The following is a 12,255-nucleotide window of genomic DNA, read 5'->3' on the forward strand; positions in this document are numbered from 1 at the left end:
TTTTCAGTGGATCACCAGGCCATTCTTCCTAGGCACCTCTAGGAGGACTCAAACCATTAACTTTTTGGTTAGTAGCTGAGAGTGGAACCCAGGGACTCCTATTAGAAAGTTAGAACCACGCAGTCCAGTACAATACCCATTAGTTTCTGGTTATTTAAATTAAAATTAATTAGAATTAAATAAAAATTGAAATTCAGTTTCTTAGTTGCTCTAGACACATTTTATGTGCTCAGTACTTGTGGCTAGTGGCTACCATATTGATCAGTGCAGACATAGACATTCCATCATTGTAGAAAACCCTATTGAACAGCCTGATGATTTGTCTAAAGCTCCATGACCTTTTACAGGCTGATGTGGAACCAGGGCCAGGATTTTGAGCCAGGGCCATTTGGGCAGACAGCCCTGGTGAGGAGCTGCTCATGTGCAACCAAGACTCTGCACCTGAATGGTCCACAGTCGAAGGAGGGCGGGAGGGACATGACGGTGTAGGCTACAGGCAGGAGGCTGAGGAAGAGCACCAGCAACAGGATGCCCATGTAGAAGTTGTTGGATCGGGAGGCCTTGAACACGCGCTCGTGGGGGACGTTGCTGCTCATCACCGCCCAGCACTGGAAATACATGGAGGTCAGCAGGCGCAGCACGTTAATGCCCACCAGTCCCGGGGCATAGAAAGAGCCCATCCTGGAAGGGCAGAAACCAGACACCTGGTTGGCCCAACAGCAGAGAAGGTGAGGGGAAGATGACCAAAGGAAATGGGATTGATGGGCTAGGGCCAAGAGATCATGCTGCATTCCCTGTGGGTCCCAAAGGAAGGGACCTCCTAGTTAACAAGGACATTTATCATCAGGTCATAGCCATTTGTTCCTCAGGGGAGGGAGTCTCCTTGAGCATTACTGTTTGGGGTTCTGGCCAGGACTTTACCACTGCCTTGCCACCGGGCATCCAGCAAATTACATGGCCCCTGCTTGCTTCTCCTTGGTCTCCATAAAGTTTTGGTGCTCAGAAAAGTATTAGAAGTTTTTAAACTAAGAGAATTGGACGGTGGCTTGCAGTGAGCCCTTGGCAGCTCCTAAAATCTTTGGTTGAAGTTATAAGACATCCTCTAATTCCCATTTCAGAGAAGGGAGTTCCTTAGTTTTTCTTCCTTCCTTCTTCCCTTCCTTCCTTCCTTTTTTCTCCCTGCCTCTTTCTTTCTCCTTCCTGTCCTCCTATTCCCCTTCTTCCTCTTTTCTCCCTCCCTCCCTCTTTATTTCCACGGTAGCTCATGGGTACGCCAGAAACTGCCCTGGTTCTCATCTAGTCCTAGCCCCTATTTTTCATGTGAGTGACAGAAGCCTAGGAGGCAAGGTGATTTGTCCAGTGCCTCCCAAGCTTGTTCTCACCCAAGACTACGAAGTTTTCCTTGCTGCTGAGATGGAATTGAGTAGGCTTGTCTAAATGACAAGGCTGGGAAAGGATTCCAGTTTTTTGACTCCTGAATGAGGTGATTCCTAGGCAAAATGAGTAACTCACCAGATCATTCCTTGATTGAAGATCAAACCCAGTACATTTCCACTAATATCAAACTCAGCATATGAAGGCTGGAGAGAGTTAGAGTGAGAGAGAAAGAGAGAAGCGTGTTAGGTAGTGTCAGCCAGACCCCACTACCTGTCAAAATGCCGAGCCAAGACCATTTTATCCCAAAGAGCCTGCTCTGGTAACCAGAGAGGGACCTTAGATTCAGGGTTCTGTTTCTTTAATATGTTTCTAACTTTTTAAGAAAAGACTTGAATATTCTTAAAGTTGAAATTTTTTTCAATAAAAAACCTGAGAATTTCTACCTTTTAGGCCTTCAGGCTGACAGTGTGTTCTTGGGAGATCCCTGGCCCCTAAGAATGGATTTTATCAATTCTCTAATCAGATATTTCTTGAAATTATAATCAAGGAGTAAATCTAATAATTAATTAAATACAAATAATTAAATCAACATAAAAAAAAAAAGCTTTAAAACAAACAAAATGCAAATTCCCCCTCCAACTCTCCTTTCTGCTTCTCATCTTCCCCAAGAACAGTTCATGGAAGAACAAGAGGTCAGCCTAATTCCTGATTCTGATGTTCAGAGTTTTGGTGATTTGTCGAGTATCTGAAAGAACACAAAGTCTGTGAGCATTGGTGGGCTGGAGGCCCTCATGTAGCGTGCATAAACCTGTTTCCCAATTTGCCTTTCAGAACTGGAGAGAAAAGGTGACAGGAATGAGAAAAGGAGGAATGAGAAAGTTGGAAAGAGAGAAAGGAAGGTCAGGCACACATGGATCAAAGGAGGAAACATACATAATCCACATATATGAAAGTTAAATCTTAGGAATTTAAGTGTTAACATTTTAAAAACCTTAGAAAAACCTTCCCTACCCCAAGATTATAAATGAATTCATACATGCTTTCTTTTAGATTTCTATGATTTAATTATTTTGATGTTTAAAACTTTTATTTAGCTGCTGTTTTACTTATTTTTGTGAAATGAGTGAGGGTTACACCCCTGCTTCCCCAAATGGTTAACCAGTTGTCCCAACCTGTTTATTATATAGTCCTTTTCTCCCCACTGGTTTGAAAGGCTCCTTTTATTATAAGCTAAAATCCCACATAAATTGCATCTATTTCTGGACTTTCAATTTTTTTCCATGGATAAGTTTTGTCTATTCCCCAGTACCGGTTTTAGTTATTATAGCTTCATAATATGTTTTAATATAATGGTTGTGTTAATCTCTTTCATTCTTTTTCAGAATTTTCCTGCTATTTCCACAGGCTTATTTTCCTAGTGAAATTTAGTTTTATTGTGGGATCTTGTTAAATGTATGAATTAATTTGAGGACTATGACATCTTAGCAAGATTGTGTCTTCCTATCATCTTTGTTCTTGGACAAGATTATGACGTTTTCCTTGCTGCTGGGGAGTTGAGTAGGCTTGTCCAAAGCTGTGGCTGGTGACTAAAAGAAAAAAAACATGACAGAAACCTGTACCGAGGCCCTTACTTGGGCCAGGCAGTCTGATGCAGGCCAGGATGAAACCTATACAGGTAAACAAGATATGAACCCTCTTGTTGGCTCATTTAAAGGGGGAGGCCCTCCACGCACATACCGGTGACCGCACAGTGTGCGAGTGAGGTGTCATGGAAGAGACATCCACAGGACAGATGAGTGGGCCAGCATTTCTGGCAGATCAGAAAGGGCCACTAAAGAGAGGGGGTGACACAGACCTAGGATGAGCAGTTTACCAGGTAGGTAGAGAAGAGGAGTATCATGGGTGGAGGGTGTAAGAGTCAAAAGAGATTTCCCAAAGCATAATCCAGAAGACACTACCCAAAATTATTGTTATTGGTGTGTTCCAGGATTTTCTGAAATATTTTTTTTATACATCTGCCCTCCCCTGGCCCAGGACCTCAGCTCCCTAATGAGGAAAACCTGGTGGCATAGTGGTTAAGAGCTATGGCTGCTAACCAAAAGTTTGGCAATTCGAATCGCCAGGCGCTCCTTGGGAACCCTATGGGGCAGTTCTCTGTCCTTCAGGGTTGCTATGAGTTGGAATCGACTTGACCACAATGGATTTTTTTTTTTGAATGAGAGTTGATGGGGGCAGTTCTGGTTCAGTGGTAGAATTCTTGCCTTCCATGTGGGAGACCTGGGCTTGATTCCTGGCCAATGCACCTCATGTGCAGCTAGCACATGTCTATCAGCGGAACCTTGCGTGTTGCTATGATGCTGAGCAAGTTTCAGCAGAAATTCTAGACTAAAACAGACTAGGAAGAAAGGCCTGGTGATCTACTTTAAAAAAAAATCAGCCATTGAAAACCCAATGGATCACAATAGTCTGGTCCCAATGTGTATGGGCCACCTTGAGTCAGGCTACAACTTGGTGATAGCTAACAACAACAACAACGAGAGTTGACACTTCTTAGGCATTTCTCTACCAACAATTTGCTCAGTTCTATAGTGTGTGGTCCACCTTTTCCCAAGGCCAAATGCCTCCATTTCCCGGGTAAGAAAATCGTATTACCAATTACACTGGGAAAAAGTAGGGTTTCCTTTTAGAAGGCAAATAGGACACATAAAGGAAATACAGATTAAATACTTCACAGAGCAGAGATTGGCATGAAGCATCTAAAGTGCATAAGAGCACATCTGCCTGTAAGTATCAAACAAGATTGTCGAACCGCCTTTCTGCAGAATGTCCATGAAACCACGACCTACGAAGCCAGCCTCCAGGTCCCAGCACCAGCAGTAGTTCATGAATCGGACAAAACATGCCCGTAGGAAGTCCGCTAGCAGGATTGTGATGTATGTTACCAGCATGTCAGACACCGTCAGCCTCATGAATTCCTGCCAGGAGGAACACAGAAAAAGATAGTGGTCAGGGTTTAACCTTGCCCACTTCTCAACCTAGTGTAACCACTTGATCTCTCCCTCACCCACCTGAATTCATCTCCAAATGCCCACCCCCCCCCCCAAAAAAAAAACAAATCCATTGCCGTTAGTTGATTCTGACTCGTACAGACCCTATAGGACAGAGTATAACTGTTCATAGCGTTTCCAAGGAGCAGCTGGTGAATTTGAACTGCTGACTTTTTGGTTAGCAGCTGAGCTCTTAACCACTGCATCACCAGGGTTCCATTTCATCTCCAGGACCCTCTGATTCTTGGTGGCAGAGTAAGGACCCTAGGCTTTGGAAAATGCTTAATTTAGGTCCCAGCTCCACAAGTTACTAATTGGAATGATCTCTGCACCTCTTGAAGCTGATAATAGTATCAGCTCTGCAGAGTTATTGCCTGACACATTGGAGATGCCCAATGCATAGCAGTTATCACCACTATTGCACAGAAATAGAATCTGAGGGTTCACTCCATGCCTTCCCCAACTGCTCTGAAGTACCAGTCTGCCTAGGCTCAGACTGAATCTGACTGTTGGTGATGGGGTACAACAGCTGGCATTCTTCACCTCCTGTTAATCAGATCTTGCACAGAGGAATATAGCAGAAGAGCCAAAGGCAAAGAAACAAAGCTTTACTCTGCTTTTGTACAGCATAAGACATGAATTTTTCTGAAATATTAAAAAGATGTACTAGACACCATCACAACTTTTAAGACATCTGGTAGATTTGGAGCTCCTAGGGACAGAGGGCCTGCTTTATTCATTTTTGTACCTGCCAGGTGATTAATAATGTTTGCTGCGTGAACAGCTGGTGAGTTTTCAAGCTTATTTCTCAATAAGAATTCAGGTGAATGCTAATAGTTAAAGATACGCCAACATGTATCAAGTCTCCAATCTGTGCAAGGTGATGCTCTGGGGCTTGGGAGGTGGTGAAGCATGTAGGTAAACAGGGCATAATCCCTCAAACCTCTCATTACTCACAAGCTCAGAAAGAAGCAAGCTTTCATCACAATGGAAAAGTGATGGACAGTTAGGAAGGAGGACAAGAGAGATGCCTTACAAGGATGTGAGGCAGGAAATGAGAAATTCTATCACAGAATATTCCAAACGAATCACGTATGTAATTAACTCCTTTCTGCCTTCTAAAGGGAGTCCCTGGGTGGTGGAAATGGTTAACACCCTCAGTTGATTACCAAAAGGTTGGCTGTTCAAGTCCACCTAGTGGCACCTTGTAAGAAAGGTCTGCCAAACTACTTCTGAAAAATCAGTGACAGCCTATGGTGCACAGTTCTACTATGACACACACGGGGTCACTATGAGTTGGAATTGACTCGATGGCATCTGATGGTGGTGGTGGCCTTCTAAAGAGAGTGGATTTCATTGACTTGAGCACCCTTTTTCTGTTACACACCATGATGGGTTTGAAAATGCTGGAGCTGGGGAAGCTGAATTGCTCTGCATGATAACGAAGAGGAAGACTGGACGAGTGTGGGGAGTCTGGATTGAAGGAGACAAGAAGCAATGAGTCTGAGCCTTTCATGAAGGAAGCAGGGAGAAAAGACCCACAGGGCTCCATGAGAAAGAGACTCCACAACAGGAAAATATGTGCTGGTGGAGTTGTAAGGAGTGTTCTATGGAGCGTGTGATACAATTCCATTCTCTGTTGTTGTTGTTAGTGCTGTTGAGTTGATTCCGACTCATAGCGACCCTATGTACAACAGATTGAAACATAGCTTGGTCCTGTGCCATGCTCTCAACCATTCTCTGAGGTACTCAGTTAAAAGTGCTGTGTTGTCTAATGCTTCACGTGAGTGGATTCTTCAGGGGATCCAAGAAGAAGTAACGAATTATATATCTCAGTGGGGTGGCAGATGAATAGAAACCCCATGCAAAGAGGCAGAATTGAGGAAGAGAGGACAGCTGATCCCTGTTATTCATCGATATTGAAATTATCTACCTTGGAAGGCAAAGAATTCTAGGCTCTGAAGTTCGCATTGCATAAAGCACAGGAAGAGGCAGTACATAAAGTAGATGAGGGGAGATAGTAATTCTTAATTGTGAGACTCTGATGAAAACCATGAATCCTTTCCACAGAAAAATGCACAGATGCATATACACACAAAATCTTGCATTGAATTTTCAGGATTATTTATTAATAATTTCCTGAAGAACCCGTGGTTTTAAGTGAAACCTGCATTAAGACTCTAAATAAATCTAAGCAGTATTAGCTTGATGTATGGATCATCTAGAGAAATATGTGACTAAAAAAAAGGGAAAGTAAAAAGGTAGAACTTTGCTGAGAAATATCTACTTGGTATTTTGGTGGCTTAGAAACATCAAGAAAAAGAATAACAAAGAACTGAGAAGGGTCACCTTTTCAAGACAGTTTAATTACTCACAATGCCCACAGCTGTCTCCCAGCAAGAACCCCGGGGCACATCTGCAGGGTGCAGGGGTGGCCGTGGAACACTTTCATTCCAACCCGAGGAGTTGTAATAGTTAAACAGAGTCCAATGAGTGATGTTCTTTATTCTGTCTTCATTAGAAAGCTAGAAAGGAAGATGGAGATGCAGGGTTGGAAGGAGCAGGGATAGTCCCGCCATGTTCATAGGAACTACAATTTAAGCCAACATATGCCACATCCCTACCACCTAGTCTTTGCCCTAGACCGTGGTAGAGTCTCTCCAGAAATGTTCTCCCAGGCTTTCAATCTGTATAGGATAGGAATGCAGTTGGCTGGAATCCTTAGATCTTCTCATCAAATTACCTTCTCCTCTAAGTTAGCATCTGTGATGGTTAGTTTCATATCCATTCATATGGATATCCATCCATCCATCAGTCCATATCTCCGGTCATTCATTCTTCTTTTGAGAATAATTTATTCAGGGTCTATTCTGGGTGTATAAGGCACTGGAGATATAGGAGTGACCAAGAGAGGTGGGACTTACCTCAGAAAGTTCACAGTCTAGTAAGTGACAGAAATGAATAGACAGACAATATACAACAGAGTGATGTGAGCTGTGGGAAATTTGCTCTGGCTGCTGAGAAAGATCTGCACCAGACAATGCGGGCCACAGAAGGCTTCTTGGAAGCAGTGACATCTGAGCCAAAACCTCAAGGAAGATTAGGCAACTAATGGGAAGCCAGATGGGGAGATAGACAAGAGAGAATTTTGCTCCATGGGAGGCACAGTAAGATGGACCACAATCTACTGGGGTAGGAGGAAAGCCAGAGATGACGGTGGAGGGGTAGGCAAGGGCAGATACAGTCACTTTGCTTCTTAGAACCTGCCAATGGCTCCTCGTTATCTTCGGGAAGAAGTTCATGGAGCACGATAATGAGGAGTGAGAGGTGGGGATGAGGAGCATCATATTCCGGCCCTTCCCCCAGTCTCAGTTTTTCACTTCTTCCTCTCTATTACATTGTTCAGTTACCCCGCAGGTCCCTGTTTGCACCATCTCTTCCCTCTGCTTTTTCCAATGCCTGCTCAAATCTCCCAGGGTGGGGCCCATAGCCCCTTCTATGGGCTTGCATGCTGCACTGGGCTTACCCTCATTGAAACAGATCCCACAACATGCTGTAATGAATGGTGTATTAGCCAGTCTGTCTCCTGCCCCAGAGTGTGAACACCCTTGGAGCAGCAGGACTCTACTTTGCTCTCTGCTGTATCCACAGGGCCTGATACAGAGTGCTCCCAATAACTGGTGAGGATTAATGAAGGATTAAGTCAACCATGACATGTCACCACGATGGACTCTACTCAGCTGTTAAACATTAATGGCCATTATGGAACAACATGGAAAAGACTGCAGATAAGATAGTAAAAATTCAGGGTACAAAATTACGTATATATGATTTGAGCCCTGTGAAAAAATACAACCTAAGAAAAAGAAAAGAACAGCAGCAAAACATTAACAATGACTGTCTTTGGGTCATAGGTTTCTGGAGATAATTTTTCTTCATTTCACTTTTCTAGACTTCCCAAAATTTATTTAATTAATATGTATTGTGCATAATAAAATTATATTAAAAATAAAAATATGGCAGATACCAGGCATTGGGGGGAGTTTGTGGCTTTTACCTTGAGGTGGACGTCATCCATCAGGGCCAAGAGAAACGTGTAGAGGTTCCCCAAGAAGAGCGCAAAGATGCGCCCCAGCTGCCACTTGAGTCCAATGCGTGGGTGGTAATTTTCCAGGGCTGCAATAGTTTCAAAGAGAGGTGGACAAAACATCCCAAGCAGGGACATCACAATCTCTACCTGAGAAATGAGGAAAGCTTGGGTTACTTGTGTCATCAATATCCTTTGCTTAGTCACTGTTCTTACACCCCCAGGGTCATCCATCTCCATGTCCTACTGCTACCTCCTCTATCCCTGGTAATGCCCTGGAGTCTTCACAATTTTCTATGTGGTCCTGGCTAAGGCACCAACATGCCTGCAGCTGTCAGTATATCCCCCACACATCGTAACTGTTTGGCAACTGGTTGCTATCATGATTGTTGCTATTAGTACTGTGTAAGCAAACCCCAATAATCGAGGTGCTTGGCATGACTAAAATGGCTGACTTCAGGTGTAAATCAAAACTTCTTTTTGAGTCAAACTGCGGTTTGGTCTAAAATATCTGATGCTGCTTTTCTGAACAGACAATTCAGCTTTTTATAAAAGTTTACCTGCTGGTAACACAGAAAGGAGCAAGGGTCAAGACTTTAGCTTGTTTGAGGAATTGTTTGTTAAAAGGTGTTTGTCAAGAATGTTTATGCAGCCTGATCCAAGAAGAATGCCTTGGTCAACATGTTCCAGGAGGTTAGAGAATAGAATTGATAATGTTTAGAATGTTTGTAGTTTAATGGCCCTCTGTAACTTTTTTGCCATGTACCCCCCTTTTTGTGCTTGTGAGCACATAGCCTTCGTTTATCTCACCTGTGATAGCCAAGGTTGTGTGTTAACTTGGCTGGGCCATGATTTTTAGTGGTTTGACAATTATAATGTAGTTTGGCAGTTATGCAATGATGTAATCTGGCAGTTACTTGACAATGTAATCGCCTCCGTGATGAGCTCTGATATAATATAATCACCTCCATGATGTCTGCTACAAGTGGTCAATTAGTTGAAAGTGGAGTTTACTTGGGGGTATGGCCTGCATCCAGTATATAAATGGGTGTTCCCGCAAGGCTCACTCTTGCTCCGGATACTGCATCTGACCTCTGATTCTTGGGACTTGAGCCAGTGGCCTGCCGTATTGCCTGCTGATCTTGGGATTCATTAGCCTTCTCAGCCTGTGAGCCAGCAGCCTGCCATCTTACCTGCCAATCTTGGATTGACCAGCCTTTGCAGCCCGTGAGCCAGTGGCCTGCCTTCTGACCTGATCTTGGGTTACTAGGCCCTGCATCTCTGTGAGTCAGGAGAAGCCTCCAGCCTGACACCTGATCCATGAACTTGGGACTTGCCAGTGTCTACAACTGTGTGAGGCATTTCCTTGAGCTAAATCTCTCTCTCTCTCTCTATATATATATATACACTTCACTCCACTTCACTAGTTCTGCTTCTCTAGAGATCCCAGCCTAAGACATCACTTGATAAAAATCTCACTGTCCTGCAATACAGAAAAATGTTGTACCTTACGTGGGTGCTATGGTGGGTCCTGATATGTGAATCCTTCTGTCCTGCAATAAAATTTTTAATTTCACTTCTAACAGAGTGTAAAGAGCTGGTGCTTTGCTATGACATTTCTTGGTGACCACGAAGGGACCTGAAGGTAAATTGACCTCTGCAACCTCTGAAGTGCCAGGAATTTGGGCCAGCAACAGTACCAGGTTGAGCCATTTTTGGGCCTTCCATCTCCCTGGTGGATTCAGGAGTTGTGGTAAGTTAAATACCTCTCAAGTCTGAGCCTACACTTTTCTTTACATTGGAGCTCCTTGAGTTTTATTTTAGAATTTGCCTTTCTCTTTTCATGAATGGGACATAAGTTCCTTTGGTTTTTTGGTTCCATACAGTCATTGCTTAAGGATATTTATCCAGTTCTAAGACACTGAAAACTCCAACCTTTGGTTCAGAAGCTTCCAAAGCTAACTTTTCAGTGCCTGTGGAAACAAGGGAAATGCCAAATCTAAGAATGATACTCAGCCTTCTCCAGGGACTCCCACTCTACATGAAAAAGTATTTCGATTCTTTGACATATTAGTTTCTGACACAACCTAGCTAAAGACAGCTTAGATTATCAGTGATTACTTTGGGGGACTTTCAGACTTCCTAAATTATTTTTTCTGCACAGTAAATTCAAACAGAAAGGCTCTGGAATTAAGCAAGTGCAATGGGAAGCCTATTTTTACTGGTATTTTGAAGCCTTTAAAAGACATCAAACAGCAAACTAATCTCTCTGGAAGAGAAGGTTTCTAAATCAACTAAAGAATTGCACAGTACAGATATTGAAGTCAGTAAGCAAAATAAGGAATTACAAAGTCAGAGCTCTACTATATTTACACCATCCACTGCAGCTCCTTCTGCACCTCTTCCAGCAGCTGCTACTCTGTATCCTTGTCTAACTTCCTAGCCTTCTGAAAACACTTTGCCTGAACTTCCTTTCTTCCCTGGAGAATCTGATAAAGATTCAAAGCCAGAGAGTCCAAAGCCCATTCCTGGAATGCCTTTTAAGATTTGCCCTGCATAATCTGGAGTGGGCACCAGAGAAAATCCAGAGAACCATATTATTTCTTTTGTTCCTTGGACTCACACAGAATTATATAGATTGTTAAAGATTTTCCAAATTTACATGAGGGTCCTTACAGATTTGCTAAAGAATTTAAAGTCTTATCAAACAGGGTTGCCTGATTTATAGCAATTAGTCCATAATTAGTTGGCCCTGGGGAAGCCAGATTGTGGTTAGAATCTGTTGAATGGAAAAATCCCCAAGACAATTTAGATTTTGTTGTTGTTAGGTCCTGCTGAGTGTGATATTATTGATATTGTTTGTTAATTTTTATATTCTGATGGATCATCTTTTTTGGAATGGGCACAAATATGAATCTATTCCAGTTAGTTGGCTATGTAGCTGTCTTCCCAATTTCCTGGCATAGATGAGTCAGGGCTTCCAATGTTGCATTTGTTTGTTGAAATATCTCAGTTGGCATTCCCTCAATTCCTGGAGCCTAGTTTTTCACCAATGCCATCAGTTCAGCTTGGACTTTTTCTTTCAGAACCATTAGTTCTTGATAATATGCTACTTCCTGAAATGATTGACTGTTGACAAATTCATTTTGGTACAGTGACTCTGTGTATTCCTTCTATCTTCTTTTGATGCTTCCTGTGTTATTCAATATTTTGCCCACAGAATCCTTCAATATTGTAACTCAAGGCTTGCATTTTATCTACAGTTCTTTCAGCTGGAGAAATGCCCCTGTGTGTTCTTCCTTTTTGGTTTTTAACTCCAGGTCTTTGCACATTTCATTATAATACTTTACTTTGTCATCTCAAGCCACCCTTTGAAATCTGTTGGCCTCTTTTACTTCACTATTTCTTCCATTTGCTTTAGCTACTCGATGTTCAAGAGCAAATTTCAGAGTCTCTTCTGACATCCATTTTGGCCTTTTCTTTCTTTCCTTTTTAATGACCTTTTACTTTCTTCATGTATGATGTCCTTGATGTCACTCCACAACGCGTCTGGTCTCCAGTTGGTCATTAGTGTTCAATGTGCCAAATCTATTCTTGAGATGGTCTCTAAATTCAGAAGGGATGTACTCAAGGTCACACTTTGGTTCTTATGGACCTGCTTTAATTTTCTTCAGCTTCAGGTTGAACTTGATATGAGCAATGGATGGTCTGTTCTTCAGTTGGCCCCTGTCCATGTTCTGCATG

General features: G+C 42.7%; 1 protein-coding gene across 1 annotated transcript in view; it reads right to left on the reverse strand.

Annotated features, from left to right (window-relative positions):
• TMC2 (transmembrane channel like 2) overlaps positions 1-12,255 on the reverse strand; it is a 135,998-nt gene that overhangs the window by 17,190 nt on the left and 106,553 nt on the right. The window contains exons 12-16 of the mRNA XM_010591820.3: positions 8,482-8,661; positions 6,800-6,949; positions 4,224-4,352; positions 1,513-1,580; positions 442-681 (exon numbers count right to left, since the gene is read on the reverse strand). Coding sequence (XP_010590122.2) covers positions 442-681; positions 1,513-1,580; positions 4,224-4,352; positions 6,800-6,949; positions 8,482-8,661 — 767 coding nt within the window. The remainder of the gene's footprint in view (positions 1-441; positions 682-1,512; positions 1,581-4,223; positions 4,353-6,799; positions 6,950-8,481; positions 8,662-12,255) is intronic.

The sequence above is a fragment of the Loxodonta africana genome, chromosome 24, assembly GCF_030014295.1.
Source record: "Loxodonta africana isolate mLoxAfr1 chromosome 24, mLoxAfr1.hap2, whole genome shotgun sequence".
Classification (NCBI taxonomy): Eukaryota; Metazoa; Chordata; class Mammalia; order Proboscidea; family Elephantidae; genus Loxodonta; species Loxodonta africana.